This window comes from Erpetoichthys calabaricus, chromosome 5, assembly GCF_900747795.2.
Source record: "Erpetoichthys calabaricus chromosome 5, fErpCal1.3, whole genome shotgun sequence".
NCBI lineage: Eukaryota > Metazoa > Chordata > Cladistia > Polypteriformes > Polypteridae > Erpetoichthys > Erpetoichthys calabaricus.
The window spans coordinates 99,671,401-99,699,079 of NC_041398.2; the positions used below are offsets into that span (position 1 = coordinate 99,671,401).

A 27,679-nucleotide genomic window follows, 5' to 3' on the forward strand; every position below is an offset into this window, starting at 1 on the left:
TAACCAACTGTGATCAGCAACTGATAGCTGTGTAGCTCCCCTAAGAGGTAACATGCATTGATGATTTATTTCTTGTTTCTTTTGGTGGACTTCCTCCAGGGTTTCCGTGTACACAATCACAATGTCCCAGATCGAAATGATGCGCGCGTCTAAAAATGCTGTCACTTGCACTGTGGTACTCTGTGATGTCGTTCACACTACCAGACAAGACTGTTATACTACATATGTTCAGAAGGAGACCAGGTTGTGGTGGTAGTGAAGAACTGCACATTTCTGGGCCAGCATTATTTAAATGGCTGGTTAACATCTTTGTTGCAGTTCTTTTATTAAAGATCTGTCAGCAGTGTGTTGCCAAGAACAATATATTATGGTAGTTTTGACAGCTGTTTAAGGTGTGTTTTACAGGTGGCAAAGTACTTGTCCACCCTGTTTTCATAATGATGAAATCGATGTGATTGTTTATTTGATTAATTGTTGCAGTAAAAACACTTGTTCAAAGTCTTGAGGTTTAATGGAGATACTTCTATGATGTAAAAGATAACAGAATATAATTCTTGTTGTTAAAATAAACCAAACGAGATTGCATTACATAAGATCACTGTTAACTAATATTTCACAAACTACGTATTTATAAATTGTTTAGTTATAATAATGCATTATTTAAAAATGTAAATTAATTCAGTATTAGTATAATTCATTGAAGCCTTTTGCTGAGGAGAAATAATAAACCAAGTAAAATATCCGAAACAAAGTACATTATTTAAAAGCATTTGTATAAGTACAAACAAAATCGATAATACAAATAATTACAAAAAATTCTATATATATAGATATATATTGGGCTATATGTTCAAGTTCTTTAACAATTCAACATATTTTTGCCTTATTTTAGATTCCATGAAATGGTGATACAGCATGGACACGCTGTCCAGTCATAGCTGTTACCTGTTACAGCAGCTTCATGAGCAGCGAATCCAGGGTCTTCTCTGTGACTGCATGATAGTGGTCAAAGGAGTCTGCTTTAAAGCTCACAAGAATGTATTAGCATCATTCAGTCAATATTTTCGGTAAGTTTATATTTAGTATTTATACATTTATTGCTTGTACTGTTGTATTTTTCAGGACGGAGTGTGCATTTTTACTTGCATCAACCCTTCTAGTTTTGATGGACATTTTAAACTTCCGTAGATGCAGTATGCTTTTATCAGTTCTCAGAGGTATAAATAACTGCACTGTAATTGAAATTACGTATTTTCTTCCTTTTATTTCTTGCTGTGCTTTTTTGTTTTTTAAATGCAACCCCCAGGTAAACTCAAATTTTATGTAAGCCGGGGTACATGTAATTAACTGTGAAGGTATGTGAACAATAATACATACAAATCTGGGGTCATATATACAATATTCGTATATATTTAATCACTTAAAAAAATCTTTAAGTACGATGTACAGTATGTGTACCTGAGCGATCAGGATAATTTTCATACAAAAATATATATGTGGAAGTATGCATTCATTTTATATGCAACATACTAGGCTTTATTAGTGTGAAGTGTTGCCTTAAATTTGCATTTGAGGGATATTGTTATGGCAAGATGCAAGAAGATACGAATTGAGAGGGAAGTAGTGAGTGTATAAGGAGTGTATCAGCAATGTAACATGCTGAAAGAGCACTTGCTTTGCATAACATATTGTAAATTCTCTCATTATTAATGGATATCTGTACATAAAAATAATTATTCTAGATGAGCATTCACAATTATTATTGTTTCCTCAAGGAGTTAATTAGTGATTTTATTTTAGCAAATGAGAAAATAGACCATACATTACTAGTGAGAAATCACTACAGAGGGTGAGTAAAAAAAGAAAGCATGATGCAGTTAAAAGTATCTAATGACTTTTGCTGGTTATTATAGCTGGTGGTTACACAACTGGCAGTAGTATGGTGTTGACTGTCCATTGGTGATGTGCAGTGACAGTATAGGCGACTGCTTGGAGTGAACATAATTAACTCTGCAGAAAAGGTTTGAGAGTGAGTGGTAGCTGAAATCAGCCCTTGAAAATGTAATATTTGAATATCTAAGCATTAAACAAATGTATAAATGAAATTAGAAATGTTACCTATATAGAGTGAAGCTATGCCAGGCAAATGTGTGGCAACTGGGTCAAAAGTACCACCTAGATGGCAGAGAGCCAATCTTCATCATGGAGAGAGAAAGCAAGAAACCTGCTCTAGCAAGAAGATAACCTTTTAGTACCTCAATCTGAGAAACCATGGAGTACAAGGTGGCAGTAGACCTAGGAGGTGCATTTGTGCCAAGTAGGGTGAATGGGGAGATGTCTGAGAATTTTTCAGGATGTTAGAGAGCAGGCAGTGTCCCAGTAGTTGGCAATGGTAGATGTTTGCCTATGACTTGTGACAAAGAGTCCACTGAAAGCTGGTCAGACCTCGTGGATGACAAGAGGAACCTCAATGTTCTTAGGAGGACAGTTGAGGCCAACTTGTCCATTAATGGGGAATAAACAGGCAGAAAGCTAGCAGTTCAAGTTCTTAGTACTCTCCCATTTACTTACAAGGGATCATCGTAAGGAAAACCTGGTATTTAAAGACTACTGTGGGCTCAGTGTTGCAACCAGACAGTGAGAGTCTAGAAGGAGTCCTAGCCTATTATTTCTTGGTCAAAGAGCTATTCTGTTCCCCAGAATTGGTATCAGGGCTTGGATGGAGGTAACACAGTATGTGGGTTTAAGGTAGTCTCATGGTAGAGGGCTTATTATGTCAGGGTTGAATGGAGTTTTAAGAGAAGGCTACATAGCAAAATAAAATGGTCTCAGTTGAGAAGAAAGAGAAAGACACAAAGATGCATAAGGTGAGAAGGTAGAATGCACATGTAAGTGGTGCTAAAGAAGTAGGTAAGCATGTGAGGCACTTCTTCTAGTAGTCAGGGCTTCAAATAACTGTGAAGGCAATCTATGGGGCAGGAGGGTTTTGTTTATGCCACTTCATTGGGGTACTTTGTGTACATCCCTTTTATTTCTCTCTTTGTTTTATTTACTGTATATTAAACATGCCATTGTTGTGTTTGGCATTATTTCGGTTCTGGAGAGATGATACAGGGGCAGCTTCTTATTATACAGTGGAAAATCTACACATGCAGCAAGTTAAAAAGACACAGTATCACACAAATGCCCAAGAATTTTTTTTTCTTTTCACTATTATTGCTTTTAAATTTGTATTTTAAGCAACAACTGTATCTTGGAAAAATCTGATTTTGCACCATGATATTTTTCCATGTATTGATCACGGAAATATTGATGGAGGCTTGATTGCTATTCAGTTTCTTTCCCCTAAGCTAATGTACATGATATTAGGATGTCAAAAACAGCATATACCGGACTTTGCTGTCTCTGCAGGTAGGCAAACAAGGAACAATTGTAGATAACTATGACTTTAATTGCGGCAGAGGAAATTGGTCTGTAAACACTAATTCCTCAATAAGTATAGAGTGGGGAGGTGAGCCGAGGCTTACTGTCGGAGAGTTGTGCAGCCTACGAGAGAGAACAGGGAGTAAGAATGGAATGATTTTTGTGTGGTGTTAAGGTAAGCAAGATACCCTAGCATGCCTAATGGATTTGCTAGGGATTTTTTCTCTTTTATGCTTTTCACCCCTGGCTATAAGGTCTGTTAGTACACTGGATCTTTGAATGATTTCGGAGAGTAATATTGATTCTTGACAGACCTCATATGCAGTATAAATTTATCTTGAACTATTTGCCATTTATTCCTTGTCTTAATAACATATAAAGGAGCCATGTTTCACACAGAATAAATCATTTTTCTTTGTTTCTTTGCAGAACATTGTTTCAGAACTCTTCTGGACAAAAAATGGAAACATTCTACCTTGATATTAAAAATGTTGGAGGAATTGGGCAAATTCTTGATTTTATGTATACATCTCATCTTGAACTGAACCAGGACAATGTGCAATCCATGCTTGATATTGCTCAGTGTCTTCAGGTACCTAATGTGCTCAGCTTGTGCAGTAATTTCCTAAAGCCCTTTACTTCTGTTGTGGAGTCATCAAGCATTGTCTCTGAGAATACCTCTTTCCCATTGCCTCAAGTTGCTCCATCAGATTCAGACAGTGTTCTGGACACTAATACACCACCTGAGATTGGACAACATTGTGGTTCTGAAGCACAGAAACAATTGTGCACGTCTACCAGTGTAGAACTCTCTAGAAGGCCTCAATCAAAATGTTTAAATCAAAATCAGTCATTTGAAACTCTTAATAGTGGTTCTGTTGAGCCTGAAAAACAAATATCACATGGACTTAAACTGCGTAACTTTTACAGCAAGCAGTATTTTAAGCAAAATCCTGCTTTGCAGGGAAATGTCAATTTAAACCCAAATTCACATAATGGTATAGAAGAGACCTTTCCATCTAATGTTACAGAAGTTGCTAATACTGTAGACATAACATTGTGCTCCTTAAGCAACAGAGAATGCAACTCTGAAACGTCTGACAGCTTACCACCAGGTTTTGTTGTACAACCACTAGTAGAAGCTACTGTTAACCAAACCTCTCAGAGGGAGTCTGCAGCAGTTAGTAAACCTGTTTGTCCAAAGAAGACAGTCTACCTTAAAAAGTATAATTACTTAAGATCCCAAGAATCTTTTGAGGACACAACAGTGCAGCAAGATTCATTCAGTAATACTCAAACTAAAGACAGTAACAAGCCTATTTCTGGTAAAGAAGTTGGAGATGCTGATGTTAGTCATTTACCTGTAGATAAAGATCTTCCAACCATGCCAAGCTTGCAAAATGCTGAAACATCCCTACAAGAATCAGAGATGAGGAAAGGAAATTCTTCAGTTAATACTTCAGATTATTCTCTCCCTCAGGTTTTCCAGAAACAGTACTGTTGTGAAATGTGTGGAAAAATATTCAAGCACCCAAGTAATCTGGAGCTTCATAAACGTTCTCATACAGGTAATTTAAACAGATTTTGCATTTATGTGATAATTCCATAATGGAAACACAACATTTACTGTGGCTTTAAATTTTGAAATTGGCCATTTAGTCATTTTGCAAAAGTTTAGAAATGCCTACAATTACATTACAAAACCACCATCTTGTTTTTTTGAAATGTGTTGTCTTTGACATGAAATTTATTTGAAGTATTCTAGGTTAATTGGCCATGTGTGAATGTGTCATTTGATGCCTGCATTATGACAGATCTTGTCATGATAGGCTCCACATCACTGCTGCTACCCTGCGTTGAAAAAAGTGTTTTTGAAATATCAGTTATGCCTTCAACTCTATACATATTATCTAAGATAATATGGCATTAGGACAAAAGAACAAATACAGTGATTACTATAGACTCAAATATAATGTTGTCTTTGTGGAGTTGCTAAATTCTGACATTATCAGAAAAGTATTTTGTAGTTATGTGAACAAATAACTGCACTTGGTAACATTTGCAGGAAAATTACAATAACTTTCTTTATGTATGATGGCCCCTTTGCATAGCTTTCTGAAAATTCGTGGGGAAAGCCAAGGAGCGAGACAAAATCACCTAATGCTTTAATAGGAAAGTAGCTAATAGTAATGTACAAAAAATGAAAATTCTTGGTCAAGGCTGAAGCCAATTTTCAGAAAACACTGTGCCAATATGGAATGCTGAATACCTTCTTCTTTTTCAAGTATTTTTTTTCACATTCTTTTTATACCATTGTATATGGCCTAAATGAAAATCTGTTTCACTTCTGATTTATGTTTTTTGATGAAACTGAATCGTAAAACTGCAGACTGATGAAAAATCATCTTGTTATTGAAATCAGTTTTTTCAAGAAGACATACTTAAAATTCGTTCATGTGACATACAGTTTGTACTTTTCAGTTACACAGCACAGTTCACACCTGTTTCTTTATATAATCTTTATACAATGTAGATCTTGCTGAGGCACAGAATCTATTGACATAGACATTTTACATAATTAAGTCTTGGGACATGTCATACAATACCTGTAAAACAATGTTTCTGAATAGGATGCCATATCTGTTTTGTCGTCATACATGAGCAATATTTGTTGATGCAGTATAATTTATCCAGTGTACTTCTTCATAGGTTATTGGATATAATTTTAAAGAACCTTAATTACAGCATATTGGTTTCTGACTCATGCATTATAAAATATATTTATTTTAAAAGACCATAAACCAATACGTAGGTTATATACATGTCATTTTTCCCAATCATACTACACCAGGGTATAAACTAGGTACACAAGTGGAATGTTAGTAATTTACAGTTTCTATAATGCCCCAAACCTAAGCCATTAAAAACATTTTTGCATAACCATAAAATAAAAGTAATACGTAAACTGTGCTCTACTCAGAGTTAACAAAATAAATAGCGCTTGCTGATAAAACTTTCATATAGTTTTATTCTGTCAGTCATGGAATAAAGCACAGCATAGTAAATAAATATAATGAGTAGGGTATTTACAGTATTTATCAGCCAGTTCATTTGTACTTTATACTAGCCATGTTGTCTGTCAGGATTGGTAATAGAATAAAAAAATGTAAAAATATTTAAAAATAATTGCTATTTCTTGCCATACGTGTACCCTCAGCATTCCTCCTACGCCTTTCCTCTGTATGCTTGTGTGTCTGAACCTCTCTTGACTTGTGCTCCCTCTTGAGCACATTCCTCCAAACACTGCTTCTCAAATTCTGTCATTTCAATGTGTCTTGCTCACCTCTTGTCTGCTTTTATACCTCCCGTCTTTGAAGGTGACTCTCAGCATGCCTTCTAAGCCTTTAGTCCTCCTTATGTGTCTCACACTCACACTTCCTCTTTCGATCACATAACCAAAGCCAAAATGACAAATCAGATTGCTCAAATGGACCAGACACACACAAACCTTGAAATTTTATTATGTAGTTGATAATATCATTATTGTGAGTATAAATAATAAAAAATTGTATATTTTTATTTTGCACCATTATAATGTGATCTATAATCACTGATTTTGTCTCAAGCTATGTAGCCATTTAAAGTTGTCTGCAACTTTCTCTTTTCATTATTCTTAATGGAGGGTTCATTGTTTGTATAGTAAATATAAAAAATATGAAACTGGGAAGAAGCTTACTGTAATATGCAAAATATATGTGATGTAAAAAATAACTATTTACACCAGAAAAATTATAATGCTAGGCAGAGGGATGTTGGTATGCCGCAAATCTCCTCAAAAAATAAGCCAATATCCTTGACCACTTGCAACTGCCCTGCTGAGCACCCATAAATATTATGAGGTTCAGTAGGTAAAGTAAATACCATCTGATATAAGCACAAGGGTATAAACAGTACAGACCTTTATGAGGTAAAAAAAAAAATTTATGATGAGACTTATACAATACAATACAGTTTATTTTTGTATAGCCCAAAATCACACATGAAGTGCCGCAATGGGCTTTAACAGGCCCTGCCTCTTGACAGCCCCCCAGCCTTGACTCTCTAAGAAGACAAGGAAAAACTCCCAAAAAAAACCTAGTAGGGAAAAAAAAAATGGAAGAAACCTTGGGAAAGGCAGTTCAAAGAGAGACCCCGTTCCAGGTAGGTTGGGCGTGCAGTGGGTGTCAAAAGAAGGGGGTCAATACAATACAATACAATACAATACACAGAACAGAACAAATCCTCAATAAAAAATTTAAAAAAATTTTTTGAAGTACGGAGCAGAATTTAACAGTAGATGATATCACATAATAGGATTTAGATAATTTTAGACTCCTGGAGACCTCATTCATCAAGCTGCCTCCCCCATTTGGCCATTCCACGGCTGAAACAGTGTTGGGCCAGCCAATCCGATGAAAGGACCCCTCTTTCTCACGATTCCTGCGATCCTCCATCAGGGATGACTTTACCTTAGGCAGGCAAAACAACTTGGTAGGTGGGCCGTGCCGCCAAGTGCCGCATTTGAGTACCGAGAAGAGAAACAGAATAGGTGAGGGTTAGTATCCAGTTGAAACTATCATGTTACTTATGTTTTAGTGCTAATGACTAACAACAGAGATGCAGTATGTACAGTTAATCAGCAGCTCTAGTCAGGAAATGCTAAACTGAAGCAGTGAGTCTTCAGGCGGGATTTAAAAGCTGAGACCGAAGGGACATCTCTTATAGTAGCAGGCAGACCATTCCACAGTTTAGGGGCCCTGTAACTAAAAGCTCGACCTCCCATTGTTATTTTATTAATCCTTGGAACCATAAGCAGACCAGCATCTTGAGATCTTAATGTGCGCTCTGGTTTGTAAGTCATGATAAGTTCAGACAAGTAAGCTGGACCTCGGCCATTTAATGCTTTATATGTTAAAAGAAGGATTTTGAAATCTGCCCTAAACTTAACCGGGAGCCAGTGTAAGGATTTAAGAACTGGAATTATGTGTTCGTATTTTCTTGTTCTTGTAATAATTCTTGCAGCCGCATTTTGTATTAACTGGAGGCTGTATAAAGAACAGTTTGAACATCCAGTGAACACTGCATTGCAGTAGTCAATCCTACTGGAGATAAATGCATGAATTAATTTCTCAGAATACTGTTTATTTAGAAAGCGCCTTAATTTCCTAACATTTTTAAGATGGAAGAAATATGTTTTGGACAACTTTGTAATATGCGCTTTAAATTACATGCTAGAGTCAAAGATAACTCCTAGATTGCGGGCTGATTCGGTAAATTTAATTGTGATTCCAACTGAGTTAAATGATGACAAAATAATATGATCAGCGTCATTCCCTCCAAAAATTAACATCTCTATTTTATCTGTATTTAAAGACAAGTAGTTCTCATTCATCCACTCCTTTAATTCGCTAACACAACTAATTAAAGACAACATCGGAGAAACTTCATTTGATTTAAATGAAAGGTATAACTGGGTGTCATCTGCATACGAGTGAAAATTAACATTATGTTTCCTAATGATAGATCCCAGTGGAAGCATGTAAAGTGAAAACAGTAAAGGTCCCAGTACTGAGCCCTGCGGGACACCATATTGAACTTCTGTGTATAATGATGGAGTGCTGATGGAGATGATGGAGACTTGTGTATAAAGTATATCCAGAACTAGATTGGACGGGCAGCAACTGCATTTGCCAAATTATTGGCTTCCAGAACATTTCAGTAGTTTGGTGGTCACATTTTCTCTTTTCAGTGGTGGCTTGCTATAATAATCTGCTACAGTAAAGATAAAATCACAAATTTCATCCACATTAATCCATTTATTAATCATTGGCTTCAATTCTGAAGCAAAAATGGAGAAATAAATCCACAAATCAATAAATACATACATAAATCTGAAACAAAATGTGAGGGAGGTACCATGTAGAGAGAAGCCTTGCCCATTCTTTGGCTGGCAAGTCTTATAGGTACACATTTTTTATTAAGCTCAACCCATTTAAATAACAATGCACTGCATCCCAATTCAGTTTGTCTTGGTATGATTTCTTCCCTCATTCATTGTCCTTTTTGGTTTTGCTTTCGTATAAGCTTTTCCATTCCTCACAGTATGTCAATACTACTCATTTCTTGTTGTAAGCAAACCAGTGCCATCCTCAGAAGGTGGTGTCCATGCCTCACAATAAAATGTGGTGTGATATATCACTCATTCCCAATAGAATAGGAGATGCAATTTAAAATTGTTATCCATAACCAGCAAAGAAGAGCAATGGAAAGAGTGTCACACGTTCAACATAACACAAACAAAACAAATTATGTCACTTTCACTCAATTAGCTAAATATTAAATATGTAATTTTTCTGTTTATTGGCTGAAAATTCAGTGCTTCCGTGGTAGTTATTACCTAAGGATAAATCTATTTCTTATAAACCCCATTATGGTTATAGTTATTTTTTTTTTCTATTTTTTCTTCTAGTTTTCACCCGACAGAGGTCAGAGCCTATTCATAAGAAGAAGGCATAGACAGGATGCAAGTCAAGTGACAGAATAGTAATGGACCAATTTATGGTCTCCAACTAGCCAAAAATGTTTTTGGTCTGTGAGGCTTCTAAAAAAAACTAAGTGATTGTAAATTTATTTGTAAACAATAATTGTAAACTGAACTGCCATATTTAAAAATATAAACAACATTGTAACGGAAGTTGGAAAATTTAAAAAAATCATGTAACATATAAAGTAGTTAACAGTAAAAAAAAAAAAAATGAATTGTAAAATATACTCATAAGCAGGTTTTTATATTTATTTATTTGGCTGATGCTTTTATCCAAAGTGACTTATACAACATCTGAGATACAATTGGTTACATTTCTTTTTCCATTTGGAGCCAGGCAGGTCAAGTGACTTGCTCAGGGTCACACAGTGTCAGTGGTGGGATGTGAAGTCCAAACCCTTAGCCACTGTGCTACAATGCCTGCCGCAGCTTTGCAAATTAGTTACATGTTATATATTATGCATTACAAATATCATATAACTTTACATATTAGAGTTCATGAACATAGTCCACTACATTTCAAATTACACTTAAAGTTATAATTGTTAATTATTCTGATTGTAATGTAGACATTCAACTACATAATTACAAATTTTACAATAATTACATTTGTTTCTTTCCTGTTAGTGTTCTTCTCTGTCGTAATATATTCAGGGATATTAGCAGTTGCATGCAGCAGTAAGAGGTCAAGTCATACTGAATGCTTATTCTGCATCACTGTTGAATTCAGGAAAATAAATGCAATTATTGGAAGCATTATTTAATTTTTACAAATAGGTTTAATTTTGAGGATAGTTTATCCTATGAGTACAGTAATTTAAGTTTTGAACTAAATTGTGTTAATGGTTTAGTGCATGTCATACATAATGTTAAATTTGATTCAGTTTTAAAAAAGTACATATTAGCCATACAAATAAAGAAAAAGTTTGGAAATAGAGATGCTCAATTAAGTCTATAGTATATCAATATTTGTATTTAGTAAGAATATGTACATTTTTATTCTTCAGACACCTATTTGCAATATTCATTTAGTTGTTTATAATATTTAAATATTTGTTATATTTCTTTCACAGGTGAAAAACCTTTTCAGTGTAATATCTGTGGAAAAAACTTTTCTCAGGTGAGGCTATTTACAGTATATTAATTATATGGACAGAAATTCAAAATAATCATTTATAGAAATATTTGGCTAGAAACATTTTGCATAAAATATATGATATTACCATAAGGTTACATAAACTGATAACGAATGGGATTAATTTATAATGGTACTAGAAAAGATAAGTCACAACAAATATTTTTAACAATATAGCATTTGCTCTGCACAATAAAGCTTGTCATTTCAACTGTTTTGAAATATTCTTCTTTATTTTGTGTAAGCCTCAAATTTGCATTGTAACCCAGCTCAAATACAACAGTTATTTCCATCACTTCAAATTGTCGCTTGTTACGTGAAATGCTTATTCAGTTTTTCAGTTATTACAGTAGAAATAATGGTAATTGTGATACTTTCTCATTTATACTTTAAACTCCATAATCTGTTTTCACTGTTACATTAATGTAAAAGAATACCTGTAGAAGAATGATTTGTAACAGATATAGTTTCAGTGTACAAATAATATATTTTTCTTTTCCAGTCTTCTTTAGAAGTAAGTTTAGTTGCTTTATTAGTATTACTGTATATACATACACTAGCCAACCCGCGGCGAAGCATATACCACATAATTATGTATTGATGGGTGAACACTTCCTGAAAGACACAGTTGTCCTAATGGGGTGGGTTTGAGGATACGACTGTAAGTGAATGAAGAGATGGAACTCTGGAGAGAGCAACATACAATTGTCCGTGACTGAAAACTGGAGGACCGCCTCCGCGCCCCCACCTCCCAGAGCGAGGGACGGGGCTGGACGGCGGTCGGGCCCGGATGGCGAGACGGGGGGAGAGGGGAAGGACGTGGAAAGTGGGCCCGAGAGGTTTCGGGTCCTAACCATCCAATGACGGGTCGGCACAACTGGTAATGATCCTTCTGCAGGTTCACCTACGGAATTACGACTTTTACTTCCTCTAGATAGTCAAGTTCGATCGTCTTCTCGGCGCTCCGCCAGAGGCTGCGAGCGACCGCGGCAGGGCTGATCCGAGGGCCTCACTAAACCATCCAATCGGTAGTAGTGACGGGCAGTGTGTACAAAGGGCAGGGACTTAATCAGTGCGAGCTTATGACCCGCACTTACTGGGAATTCCTCGTTCATGGGGAACAATTGCAAGCCCCGGTCCCCATCACAAATGGGGTTCAACGGCTTACCCACGCCTCTCGGCGCCGGGTAGACACACGTTGATCCATTCAGTGTAGCACATGCAGCCCTGGACATCTAAGGGCATCACAGACCTGTTATTGCTCAATCTCACGTGGCTGAAAGCTTAGCAGCTTCGATTGTTTTACACTCCAGTACATTGCGGTGAATGCTGGTAACCGTCAGGCGGGTGGGCGGGTCAGCAGGCGTTCTCGTCCCATGGTCTTAGAGTTGGTGGGCGTGGCTCTGTGAGTTGTCGTCTTATCCCATGGTCTTAGAGTTGTTGGGCGGGGCTCTCTGAGTTGGCGGGCGTGGCTATGTCGTGTGTATCCCATGGATGTCTTGCGTGCCCTGGTCGGCTGCTTAGTGAATTATATATATAGATACATACACTCTCAAATCTTCCAATTCTAAAATTATAGTTCCAATATCTCAAACTAATATCCAAAATTATGTCCATGAGCATAGCTCCTAAATTTGTGAATGTCATATTTCCTAGTAAATAGAAATAGAAATTGTAAGTATAGTATTCAAGCTATTATAAATATACACACACGAAGTTATATGAATTGGTTTTTCACAAGATTCTGCTTGGCTTTTTTCTTATATACTGTGATTGGAACCAGAAATTAAAATGTAGGTGCGGCCTTGCCTTGCATTATCTTCTTTTTCCTGCATATTCTGTATAGTCACTTGTGTGCCATCGTTGTAATACACTCATATTAGGCAAGTAACATATTAAAATATATATTTGGAGCCATACAAATAATTAATAAACAACGTTTGAAATATTTTCCTTACAGGTTTATGACTGTTTTAAGAATTTTTGGCACTGTATATTTATATGTAAATATAATGGTCCATCCCTAATTTGTAAAACTAGCTAAAACACCAGAGCTTGCCCGAATGCATTTGAAACTTATTTTTGTTAGCTAGTAAGAAAAAAATGTGAAAAAGATGCACCAATTTTTTATCTATTTAATGAAGAAAACGATAAAATGTTTTGTAAAATACACATATTGCTTGTCCATTTAAACATATGTTTGTTTATTTTCCAACTAACAGCAACTGCTTCTAAAGTTTAGCCCTGACTTTTGTTTATACTCATTGGAAAGCTTAGTTTGATTTGATTAGCTCCATTTTAAATGTAAATGTAAATTTAGTTGATAAACGGGGAATAAAACTTTTTGATAAGTATCTTTTCTGGTTACTATAATCACCACATCATCATTATTACTATTTTCCTGGTGAGGTTATCCGTAGCAATATAGCCCAGCAACCTCCTCCTTTTCCTTCCTTTCCTGGAGAACTGTCAAATACTCCCAGAGAAGTCCAAAGACATAACCCCTACAGCATGCCCTTTGTCTGGCCTAAGATTTTCTAACATTGGGTTGTCTTTTTGAAACTATTTAAATTATAAGGTTACTTAAATGGATTAGTTAACATTATTTTTTTATTGTCAGGCAGGAAACCTCCAAACTCATTTACGGCGACACTCAGGTGAAAAACCATACATATGTGAAATCTGTGGGAAAAGGTACAGTGTCAGTATACTGTTATACTGTCTACTTTTTGTTTGCACTGTTTGCTGAATTAGATATTGCTGATAGTGTTTTTTTCCTTTATAAGTTTTAAGTGCAGGAGTCCTTTTTATAATGAAGTGTTTTTTCCCCTCCTTTCAATTACATTGAAATTAATTTCCTCCAGATGTCTGCCGAGGCATTTTAGCTTGTGATACTAAAGCATTTACTTAATTGCTTGAAGCATGCTTTGAAAATATGTTTAAAACAAATTGGTTATGTCAAATGATCTGATTGTTGAGGGCATCACAAGTGGGTATTTCAATATAATACACTACGTATGTTATGACATAAGACCTCGAAGGCCATTGTTTCTATCACCAGCTCCATTCAATTATTTTTTTGGCCTTTCGCTACAAAAGTTATCAAACCAAAGTTCACACAAATAGTGTATTCTTTATGCATTGATTTTTGTCACTTACATTATGATTAATATCTTAGACACCATTCTGAACTACAGAAGTTTTAACCTGTCACTTTCTTTGTACCATGTGAAAACGTTCATGTGACATACAGTTTGTACTTTTCAGTTACACAGCACAATTCACACCTGTTTCTTTATATAATCTTTATACAATCTAGATCTTGCTGAGGCACAGAGTCTATTGACATAGACATTTTACATAATTAAGTCTTGGGACAAGTCATACAATACCTGTAAAACAATGTTTCTGAATAGAATGCCGTATCTGTTTTGTGCGTCATACATGAGCAATATTTGCTGATGCAGTATGATTTACCCAGTGTACTTCTTCATAGGTTATTGGATATATTTTTAAACAACCTTAATTATAGCATATTGGTTTCTGAGTCATGCATTATAAAATATATTTATTTTAAATGACCATAAACCAATATGTAAGTTATATACATGTAATTTTTCCCAATCATACTACACCAGGGTATAAACTAGCTACACAAATGGAATGTTTGTAATTTACAGTTCCTATAATGCCCCAAACCTAAGCCACTAAGTACAGTTTTGCATAACCATAAAATAAAAATAATATGTAAACTGTGCTCTACACGGAGTTAACAAATAAATACGTAGGGCACTTATTTATCAGCCAGTTCATTTGTACTTTATAGAATACTAGCCATGTTGCCTGTCAGGATTGGTAATAGAATAAAAAAGTGTAAAAATATTTAAAAATAATTGCTATCTCTTGCCATACGTGTACCCTCAGCATTCTTCCTATGCCTTTCCTCGGTATGCTTGTGTGCCTGAACCTCTCTTGACTTGTGCTCCCTCTTGTGCACATTCCTCTAAAGACTGCTTCTCAGACTCTGTCATTTCAATGTGTCTTGCCCACCTCTTGTCTGCTTTTATACCTCCCGTCTTTGAAGGTGACTCTCAGCATGCTTTCTAAGCCTTTAGTCCTCCTTATGTGTCTCACACTCACACTTCCTCTTTCAATCGCATCACCAAAGCCAAAATGACAAATCAGATTGCTCAAATGGACAAGAGACACACACAAACCTTGGAATTTTATTATGTAGTTGATAATATCATTATTGTGAGTATAAATAATGTAAAAAATTGTATATTTTTATTTTGCACCATCATAATCACTGATGTTTTCTCAAGCTATGTAGCCATTTAAAGTTGTCTGCAACTTTCTCTTTTTCTTGATGGAAGGTGCATTGTTTGTATAGTAAATATAAATAATATGAAACTGGGAAGAAGCTTACTGTAACATGCAAAATATATGTAATGAAAAAGTAACTATTTACACCAGAAAAATTATAATGCTTGGCAGAGGGATGTTGGTATGCTGCAAATATCCTCAAAAAATAAGACAATATCCTTGACCGCTTGCAACTGCCCTGCTGAGAACTCATAAATATGAGGTTCAGTAGGTAAAGTAAATACCATCTGATATAAGCTCAAGGGTATAAACAGTACAGACCTTTATGAGGTAAAAAAAATTTATGATGAGACTTGTGTATAAAGTATATCCAGAACTAGATTGGACGGGCAGCAACTGCATTTGCCAAATTATTGGCTTCCAGAACATTTCAGTAATTTGGTGGTCACATTTTCTCTTTTCAGTGGTGGCTTGCTATAAAAATTTGTTACAGCAAAGATAAAATCACAAATTTCATCCACATTCATCCATGTATTAATCATTGGCAGACTAAGAAGTACAGGCCAGGGGCAAATGTGCATGTTAATTCCTTGCTACAGATATTGCAACCAAAGCTGGTTTACCATATACCCTTATTAATTATTGTCAGATGTATCTTCCAGTTAAGTTAAGAATAACTGCTAAATTCACATTGTTTTAGCAAATAATATTAACAAATATCTATAAACTAGAAGGCATTGCAGTTTATTCATAATAAATTAATATATTAATCCTTGTCTGATGTAATCTTTACATGTTTTTTGAAATAAACTGTTCTTATTCCTATGTACAGTTTACAGAAATAAAATTTTGTTGCAGCAACATGTACCACATACATTTCCCAGCACTATGTCAACATGGAGGAGAGACAATAGAATATACAATTAACAATTAAGAGACTATTAACAGTTGTAGTCTTGCTGGTTTCATTGGGTTGTATCTTGTATTTATTTGCAAAGCTCGATCTGCCAGATTAGTTAAATCAAGAAGTTCTTGTCTGGAGTAGCCTGTTTGTGTTTTTAACTTAAATCATTATCCTTGGAGGAGCCCATGATCACCAGATTTTCTAAAGAGGACCAGAAAACAGAGGCTGAAAGAGAAAATCCTAAAGTCCCTCTTCTGATCAGTACAGAAATTACACTCAAATATTACAAGCAGAGCAAATTGTTTACGTGCAGTTTCACATTGTTAGAGACATACAGTATGCAGTCTTATTCCAGTTTCGGATGATGTAAATAATGTCTTAATGTGAGAAGTTTACAATGTTAAAGATGCATTTGTCTATGATGTACAGTACTGGTTCCCCAGCCACAACAGTTTCCAGCCTTGTGCCCAATCCTGCCACATCTCTAAACTGGATTGGGCTTGAGAATGGTATGTTATATTATTCAGCAGTGATTCAAATTTTGAATGGCTTACTTTTTCTGTTTAAACTAGCTTTGCTGCTTCAGGGGATGTGCAACGTCATATAGTGATTCACACTGGAGAAAAGCCTCATCTGTGTGACATTTGTGGCAGAGGTATGTAGAGATGTAATAAATATTTATTACATACAAATTACAATATGTGTTAAGACTACATAAATAAAACCAGTATTGTTTATTTTTCTGTAACTACTCAGAAATGAAAAAAGTCAGGACTGATACGATACTGTAATAATAAAGGGACTATTTTAGATGATTGTTTTCTCCATTTGCATAGGTAGTGATCAAAGCTCTAAACATTTTACATATAGAGTCACTTATGATTAGATTATCAATTGATATTGCAGATTCTTTGTGTTTTTTTTTTGTTATTTTAGATAAATGTCTGTCTTGCTCAATATTTAATTCACAGGTGAATTTTTATTTTTTGTGCTATTTACCTCTGTTAGAACAGAGTTTTGTTATACTGCACACAACAATGCAGTTTAATGACTTATGCTCCTGTTGGGTTTCTCTCTATAACTGCAATGTTTAAATACCAGTTGATAAAACATTTCTTTGATGGACATATTGAACATTTTTACTTAGATTGAATTTGCATGGTCATGACACCTTGAAAGCAGATTGATCATATCTTGCATTAGAAGCATTATAACGACTTACTTCATATAGCAGGAGATTCAGAAGAATTGTACTTATGTTCATCCATCCATTTATAGCCCATTTCCTACAATTTAGATTTTTTTTTACATTTATTTTTATTTTAAGGAAGTGACCCTGGACTGGATAGGTGTGCTAGAAAATAGATTGATGAAAATATTTATTATAAAATGTACTACAGACATTACATTTTAATTCTGCATTTCTACACCTATTTAGGATTTAGCAATTTCAGCAATCTTAAGGAACATAAGAAGACCCATACATCTGACAGTATGTTCACCTGTGACCAATGCGACAAATCTTTCAATATGCAGAGAAAACTCCTGAAGCATAGAGTCAGACACACCGGAGAGAGGCCATATAGTTGTGCAACATGCGGTGGGTATAGTCTAACATTTGTTTGTACTTAATTGATTTTCTACTTCTTGACTACTAGAGGGCTCTGCCCCCTGCTCGTTTCGCTTGCCCACCCCCAGGTTTGGTTAACCGGAAATACAATTTAAAGAGATTGTTATTTTCGTGGGAATTGTTATATACTCTTTCGATTCTATGTTGCATCACTTCTCCGTGATCATAAATATACACCTGACTGAATTGTGTTTTCTTCGAAATTAAACTTATTATAGCTTTAATTGTTGCGGGACCACAGATTCTCATAGCGTATGGTCCATTATTGTGTAAATCTACATTTTGAGCATTGAATGATGTGAACGTGAAAAGATTATTGTAGACTCTGATATTTTGACTGTAGTGTTTGTGGATTTCATTTTCACCAAACAACAAATCTTTTAATTCTTGCGGATACGCCTCTTCATTGGGAGGCAACACTACTTTTCCCTGGTGGCAACACGAATTAGATGATTTACAAGTCTCCGACTTAAACTCTAAATCCTTACAATATCTACATACTTCTGACATATCACTTATGTCCATATATTCAATCTCTTTTTGCTGTTCCATTATTTCACTGAGTAATAATTTCAATTTGTTTGTGCTAATGTGATCTTTACTGTCTTTTTTTTTTTTTTTTGATACTTTCAAATTTTACTACTTTCATAATCTCTAACCTGCTCTGCATGTGTATCGCACCAACATTTTTGAATGTCTTTATGAGGTCTTTTTATTTCTGACCCCGATTGGACTTACGAGTTTTTCAATTCCACTTGGTCCGGGCTGATTATTATTTTCCTTATTTTCAGAATTGCACAGATTATTATTGTTCTTTTTTGCATTCTTTTTTTGTCTTCTTTTGTCTCCCACACTTTTGGGTCTGTTTTCGACGCAATGCTCTTTCTTCTTCGCTTAGTCGTTGACGTGTCACCTAGAACGTATAAAATGTCTAAGAGCTGAGAGCACATGAAGTGTGTCTGCCAAAAGCATTCCAACAACTGAGAGGTTAGATGTCCGTTATCTTGTTTTAAATTGGTTGTTCTTGCGGGACGTCAAAGTGTCTTTCCAAGAAGATAACGTCTCAACCCAAGATTTTTTTATATAATAGAGAGATGTGTTTATCCTCATAATTTTATAGTACCTTTTCCTTGGCAGAGTTAAAGAATCATATATGCACATATATAGGCAATTCCTCCCATGGAGGTACTACAGAAAAAAAATGCAGTTTAAAGCCTTTACAGTATTTAGATATTGAATCTGGTCATATATTATACTGCATAAAACTTATATTTTTTCTGCAGTCCTGTGTTCTGTTTAGCACTATGGTCCCAGAGGAATGTTCTTTCTTTTCACTGTGTACTGTACTAACTGTATATGGTTGAAATGACAATAAAAAAACTATTACTACTACTTCTACTACTCTTGTTTATTTTGGTTCCTATCCTTTAAATAGGAAGACAGGTGACCTCTCACAATATACATATTACAGACAAGCAGTATAATAGACGGCTTGCTCATGCATGCATCCTTACAGGAGAGTGATCATGCTATTGAAAAACAGTCACCTGAACATTAGTATACAACACACAGAAACAATTTTGCATTACAATTTAGTTTATTAGCATATATTCTGGAATGCGAGAGGAAACTGTCAAGTGAAAAAATGTGTGTTAACCTAAAAGATAGCAGATCTTTAACATTGTATATGCATCCACATAATTTTATTTTCTCTTTCTTATATCCATATTAAATAAAAGAACATTGTGATTAATAGTAATTGGATTAAGAATGCCTTGAAGAAGAACATGGGGAAGTTAGTGAATGAGGAGAATGAATAAGATAGTGATATTCTTCATGAGAAAATAGAAGTTCCAAGCTGTGTGCTTTCAAAAGAGAACATTGCGAAACCACTTAAATGTTGAAAATATGTAAAGCAGTGTAGCCAACTGGAGTGGTGTAGGAAATGTTGAAGGAAGCATAAGGTCATGCAGTTGAATTTGACAGACCTGTGCAACATGTGAGTGGGTTAAGAGAGGATTCCAGAATACTGAAAAACAAAGGTGCTCATTCCAGTATGCAAAGCAAAGAGTGATTCATTGAACTATGGGTCATATTGAGCAATCAAGCTTTTAGATCACATAAGGAAGGTGGTTGAGAGAGTACCAGAAAAAAAGAATCTCATAACATTTGAAAGCTCATAAAATTCAGTTTGGTTTTATACCTGGGAGGGGGGACAACAAAGATAATATATGTTGTGAAGGAAATCCAGGAAAAGCATAAGTACAAGTGAAGGAAGCAGCATTATGCATTTATAGATCCAGAATTTCTTCCATTCTTTTTATCCTTACTCTAATGTTGTTCCCACACCTCCATCCTTATTCAGCTTGTCACCAAAGTAGCAGAACTTTTTTGCTTTCTCCAAAATAACTCAGCTGCCGATATCTAAAGTTACACTTACTACATCAGTATTCTGCACCCGCTTCACACACATTACATTCACACTCATCCCTGCAGAACACTCTTCACACCACTGCATCTTTTATGCACACATTTCAGGCAACTTGTGAATTCTGTTGATTTTCTCCCATTATCTTTACTACACATGCCTCATGACCATGTACCCACCTCTTCCATGCCTCAAGCCTTTATTCTTCCAGCCATCTTCTTGGTCTTTTCTTCATTTACCTTGAGGGCTTTTGCTTCCAAAGTAACTTTTCCATTTCAGTTTCTTCTTCTTCAGTTCTTTTTCACTTTTTGCCATTAATTGAAAATCATTGGCAGAGAAGAGCTCCCAGAGCAATCATTTACACATTCCATATTGTCTTAAAAACAGCTGAGCAGAACAGATCCCTGATGTACACTCAACTTCACCTCAAAACATGTACTATCCCTATTTGCTGTCCCAACCACCACTCATGCTTTCCTATGCACTGACATCACTGCAGACACTAACCATTCCTCCACATCTGACTTTCTCAGTTCCCACCTCACCACCTGATCAGACTGCTATGAAGTGTCTTAGAGTGAGAGGAAGATGAATGCTGAATTAAGAGAAATACTTGGTGATGGCTGTTTTGCTAAGGAGAAATAAACTAAAGTAATTTATCCATGTGGAGTGAAACCCAGAGGATGATTGGATGAAGAAGTATACCAAGATAGATAGAAGTGGAGGGGCCCAGAGGGAGGCTGATGGTTAATGATATGAAAAGAATAGGTCTTATTCTTAAGGATGCCTAGTCCTACTGAGAGTGGAAGATAAAGATTTAGGAGGCAAATGGCTAACATTGTTAAACCCAGAAAATTACGTTAAACCAGTGATGATAATGTGTACTGTCCCCCTTTTTCCAAAAAGGAGTGATCCTTTTCCCACAACCTTTCACCTCCTCTTGACCTCAGCATCTTAAGTTTTATAGGTCTTTCCATAGCAGGAGCATAGTAAAAGTTAAAAGAAGGAGTTAAGTGTATTAAAAATACCTCTTTTATAATCACTCCATCATTAACAAATTGTTACTGAAATGTGTTAAAAATCTCAGTAAAAAATCTCAGTAAACGTTCTACAAATATTTTCCCAAACTGAATATACAATTCATTTTCTATTAGGGTTTTTTTGTACAGACATGTTCCACCAAGTTTTTCAGAAACAAGGTTTCTTACATAATATCCATCCATCCATTGTCCAACCCGCTGAATCCGAACACAGGGTCACGGGGGTCTGCTGGAGCCAATCCCAGCCAACACAGGGCACAAGGCAGGAAACAATCCTGGGCAGGGTGCCAACCCACCGCAGGACTTACATAATATGAATATAATAAAAGTCTTTAAAGCCATAAGAAAGCAACCATTGTGTTATTGTGGTGCCCAGGTGCAGTCCATTATTTATATGCGCCAGTTTTTATTTACAGGCTCAGAGCGCTATATATATTAAACGATACAGAATAAATATAAAACTTTGTGCTTCACAAAAAATTAATACCATATGTACCATATATGTTATATCCCACTATTATATAAAAAATCCTGCAACAAGACAAGACTTTTTGGAAGATTTTTTCAAGTCTCGCGAGTCTAGACTTTAGCCATGAGATGTTTTCAAGTCATGTCCTCCTCTCAACCATATTCAATCACGCACAAGGTACTCTCACCTCTCATTCGTGTGAATGCTTTTGACGGACATAGTTCTTACTTTCTTAGCTCTTATAAATGTTAACGTTTTCCTCACCTTAAGTTCCTAATTAAAGAAGACGTATTATGTTCAAATCTTATTAAACAATTTCATCATGAAGGGTTATCAACAGTAAAAATGAGTACACAGGCAATCCTTGCACCGGGAAATGATGACGTCAAACGAATGAATGCCGAAAATGTTGATCGGTTACATGGTAAATTGGTTAAATACATATCAATAGACTATGAAGATCATGTGGAAGATGAAAACATCAGCTTACAATATCCCGAAGAATATTTACAACTGTTAACATTGTCTGGTCTTCCACCACATTGTCTGATCTTGATATGCCATTCGTATTAAAACGTTAACAGTTTCCCATTAGAATAGCTTTTGCAAAGACAATTTACAAATCTCTGAGCCAAACATTTGAAAAAGTTTTATTTAATAGAGAGAAAGAAATTAAATTCAATCACTGGCAGTTATACGTTGCATTGTCACAATGAAAGTCCAAACACAGAATCAAAATTCAATGCGATATTGACGAAAATTTAATTTAAAAAATTGTTTTTAATGAAGTTTTATTGTAAAAGTGTGAGTTTAAAAAGTTTTTGCGTGTTAATTTCAAAGCCAAATAAAACAAAATCGTATTATGCAACGAATAACTCTAACGCACCATGAAACATAATTTACTTTCGAATTATTACATTTTACTATTTTTTAATATGGTTAATTACTCGCTGTAATGTAAAATAGTTAGTAAATTGTACATCCGCATCCACATATGTGAGCGGCAGAACCGCAAAGAGGCTAGCGCATAGCGCAGGCACTGGGGTTAGTGAGCAGGGGGCAATGCTCCCTAGTACATATGTAAATATTATTAGTTTATTTCTTTATTTGGGTCTTAAAGCAGATAATAATGATAGTCTAAATAAACAGCAATTTACTGTACAGAAAGTAAACAAGGAAAAATGTTCAAATTCCCATTGATAGTTACTGTGTATGAGATTGTAACTTTGAACAACTAGATTCAAGAGATAGAAACACTATTTTGCCATTATACCATCCAGCAAAATTTGAATGAAAGCTTTAGGTATTTTTTAAAATAATTTTTTTTTTCTTTCAGGAAAGCGCTTTGCAGGATCTGGAGATTTACGGAGGCATGTCCGAACACATACTGGTGAGAGACCTTATACCTGTGAAACCTGTGGAAAGTGTTTCACTCGTTCTGCTGTTTTAAGGAGACATAAGACCATGCACTGTAAGACTGGAGATGGTCAAATTTTGGAGGATCTTGGAGAGGTTGAATCCCCATACTTACAATCTGTGTGCCAAAAGCAACACAATTCTGAAGCATTTTCATCCATACTGCCAGACTCTAGTAAACTTCCTCCACAGACAAATGAGTCTGGTTCTACAGTGGACTTTAATTCTGCCACCTCAAACTCTTTTCCTGATCTTGGATCTATAGTACAGCCTCAGCTTATTTCTCCAGAGGGAAAATTATGTTCTGATCTTGTTAAAGTTCCAAAACCTCAAAGACAAAATGAACACTTTTCATATGAGCAGCATCAAGTTACTAATGATGGAGAACATTTGCAAGGCACAAACACATCCATGGTCCGCCAATCTGTGTCAAACTTGGATTCTCAATGTAATGTTACTTTAGGACCTCGGATTAATTCAGCCTTGTACAGGAGTAATGAGGGGCCATTTATCTCAAGCATGACTCTTTGGGGATTGGCCATGAAGACGTTACAAAATGACAGTGAAATGGAGCAGTGATTTGTATTGTCTGTTCATAACTACTAATACAGTGCATCCGGAAAGTATTCACAGCGCATCACTTTTTCCACATTTTGTTATGTTACAGCCTTATTCCAAAATGGATTAAATTCATTTTTTCCCCAGAATTCTACACACAACACCCCATAATGGCAACGTGAAAAAAGTTTACTTGAGGTTTTTGCAAATTTATTAAAAATGACAAAACTGAGAAATCACATGTACATAAGTATTCACAGCCTTTGCTCAATACTTTGTCGATGCACCTTTGGCAGCAATTACAGCCTCAAGTCTTTTTGAATATGATGCCACAAGCTTGGCACACCTATCCTTGGCCAGTTTCGCCCATTCCTCTTTGCAGCACCTCTCAAGCTCCATCAGGTTGGATGGGAAGCGTAGGTGCACAGCCATTTTAAGATCTCTCCAGAGATGGTCAATCGGATTCAAGTCTGGGCTCTGGTTGGGCCACTCAAGGACATTCACAGAGTTGTCCTGAAGCCACTCCTTTGATATCTTGGCTGTGTGCTTAGGGTCGTTGTCCTGCTGAAAGATGAACCGTCATCCCAGTCTGAGGTCAAGAGCGTTTTCATCCAGGATGTCTCTGTACATTGCTGCAGTCATCTTTCCCTTTATCCTGACTAGTCTCCCAGTTCCTGCCATTGAAAAACATCCCCACAGCATGATGCTGTCACCACCATGCTTCACTGTAGGGATGGTGCCAGGTTTCATCCAAACGTGATGTCTGGCATTCACACCAAAGAGTTCAATCTTTGTCTCATCAGACCAGAGAATTTTCTTTCTCTTGGTCTGAGAGTCCTTCAGGTGCCTTTTGGCAAACTCCAGGCGGGCTGCCATGTCCCTTTTACTAAGGTGTGGCTTCCGTCTGGCCACTCTACCATACAGGCCTGATTGGTGGATTGCTGCAGAGATGGTTGTCCTTCTGGAAGGTTCTCCTCTCTCCACAGAGGACCTGTGGAGCTCTGACAGAGTGACCATCGGGTTCTTGGTCACCTCTCTGACTAAGGCCCCTCTCCCCCGATCGCTCAGTTTAGATGGCTGGCCAGCTCTAGGAAGAGTCCTGGTGGTTTCGAACTTCTTCCACTTACGGATGATGGAGGCCACTGTGCTCATTGGGACCTTCAAAGCAGCAGAAATTTTTCTGTAACCTTCCCCAGATTTGTGCCTCAAGACAATCCTGTCTCGGAGGTCTACAGACAATTCCTCTGACTTCATGCTTGGTTTGTGCTCTGACATGAACTGTCAACTGTGGGACCTTATATAGAGAGGTGTTTGCCTTTCCAAATCATGTCCAACCAACTGAATTTACCACAATATGGACTCCAATTAAGCTGCAGAAACATCTCAAGGATGACCAGGGGAAACAGGAGGCACCTGAGCTCAATTTCGAGCTTCATGGCAAAGGCTGTGAATACTTATGTACATGTGCTTTCTCAATTGTTTTATTTTTAATAAATTTGCAAAAATCGCAAGTAAACTTTTTTTCATGTTGTCATTATGGGGTGCTGTGTGTAGAATTCTGAGGAAAAAAATGAATTTAATCCATTTTGGAATAAGGCTGTAACATAACAAAATGTGGAAAAAGTGATGCGCTGTGAATACTTTCTGGATGCACTGTATATATTTTTGAAAAGACTAAAAATTAACCCACTGTCTGAAAAATGATAATAAATATTACACTTAATTATTTTTTTGCTTTTGCTTATTATCTTACGTTAGGCATTGTAATATGAGACTTAATTATGTTTTATTGTAATATTTAAGCCAAGTGTAATTAGTCCTAATGTAAACATATTAAAAATCATTACATACCAGTATATTCACTTTCATTCAGTAATGCTGGGGTTTTTACAACAAATATTTTAAAATCCTTAATAATCTAAGGTGATTCACCATGATCATATGATTCAAATATATTTTTGTTAAGGAAATAGACATATACATAAACGTGCTACACTGAAATAAAATCAAACTGACACTGGACTTCATCATGTTTGTGAATACACTTGGCTTTAGTTGAATTTATATCAGATCTTGAAATCACTGCAAGGCTCAAAGCCTATGTGACTTAATATCTATAAAATTTGAGCTCCAGTTAAAGGGCTTGGCATTCTAGAACTTGCATCATTCCCCTGTGAATGTTGTTTTACTGCAATTCAGAGGAATGGAAGACTAAATGTGTTTTTTTAACACTTGCTAGTGTTAATTGTTAGTTAATATTTCAGTCTTTCCTGCAGATGTTACACACGTTGTGTTACTTATAAAGTTTTTTTTTATTTAATTTTTGTGTCATAATTATGAATCACACTAATTTGTTATTTATTCTGTTACCTGTCTTTGCTAGTGACGACTTCAGCATAAAACTGTATTTAGTTCAAAGTTGAAAACTGACCAAAACTGGCACTTATTAATAAACCTATTCTGAAGGTTTTTACATCCTATCATATCGATAAAGATAACTTTTATATATGGCAGAAAAAAATAACCACAGAACCTGGTAGGAATATACACTTTGTATCTCCTACTCCTAATAAACATAGTTTTGTAATGGCATACAAAGTACTTCAGAGTCTAATCAAGAGCAAACAGAGAGATGATTCAGCTCTATGTGTATCTTCTCATTCTTCCTAAGTCTAAAGTGCAGTTTTATCCATTTCACTAGTGAGGATTAATGGTTTAAATATTTCTAATTAATGCTGTTTTTCACAACACTTGGGAATAATTACCAGTTTTTCATCAATACGCAAGACAAGCTAGACAGTTGGCTGGTAGGTCCTTTAGGATCTTACCTTTAGCTTTATTGCTACAGGTTATTTGATGTGACCTTAATACAGCATTTTCTGTAACAGGAGAGGTTGCTTTTGTAGTATGCATAATAATACTTAGAACAACAAAGGTTATAAAAATATTTCTTTATTGATAAATAATGGGATGGATAAATAACACAGAACATAAAGTAACAAAATTAAAATAAATGATAACAAACCCTGTAACCTCTATAGGCCTTCCTATACGGTTTTAAGGTCTCGGTCTCATATGGTAGGTTACCTATTTGCCTACTTAACAAGCACCAAAGCACTCTCTTTCTCACTTCCATGGAGTCTTCCACTCTCTGTTGTGGCTCCGTCCCTGGCTGGGAATAACGCCGATGATTTTGGCAGCTGCTGCTCATTTTGTATTCTGCATTTTACTTTCTAAAGATATTAATTTATATTTTTGCCACACACCGGACTAATTATATTTACTACTTTATAAAAATATGAAAATAACTACAATATGTGTGAAATAAAAAGCACTCATGTATAATAACTTTGTGATCTACAGTATGCATAATCTCAATCGACAAACCATTTTTCCATGTAGGGAGACTGCACAGTGACTTCCACAGTGTCCTAGTTTACAGGTACATGAACTTGTGCAAGCACCATACTCTGTTTCTGATGAGGGGGAGTATGGGGGTTGCTTCAAACCGGTTTGACAAGGGGTTCTCTGCATGACATTCTTGTAAGTGAAACCACACAGGGAGGTCATAAAACTACATAGCTGGCAAGCTTCAGCTAAACAAATTATATGCATTTGGGTGGTACTCCCATTGGTCTGAAGTATGGCTGTTTGGGATTGATTTGAATTAGAGACCATTCTGTTCCACAACACCCTATTGCTATAAAGATTTGGAGAGAAATGTATAAAGTTGGTCGATTTAGCCCACCCCGCAGCAAACACCATAG

The 27,679-nt window shown here is 35.9% G+C and overlaps 1 protein-coding gene across 1 annotated transcript; it reads left to right on the plus strand.

Moving 5' to 3' along the window:
- Positions 1 to 900: 900 nt before the first annotated feature.
- zbtb49 (zinc finger and BTB domain containing 49) lies at positions 901 to 25,329 on the plus strand. Its single transcript, XM_028801824.2, has 7 exons — positions 901 to 1,067; positions 3,853 to 4,991; positions 11,080 to 11,126; positions 13,762 to 13,835; positions 16,944 to 17,026; positions 17,810 to 17,971; positions 23,275 to 25,329. The coding sequence occupies exons 1-7, from the start codon at positions 916 to 918 to the stop codon at positions 23,931 to 23,933; spliced, it is 2,316 nt and encodes a 771-aa protein (XP_028657657.1). The 5' UTR covers positions 901 to 915; the 3' UTR covers positions 23,934 to 25,329.
- Positions 25,330 to 27,679: the final 2,350 nt, after the last annotated feature.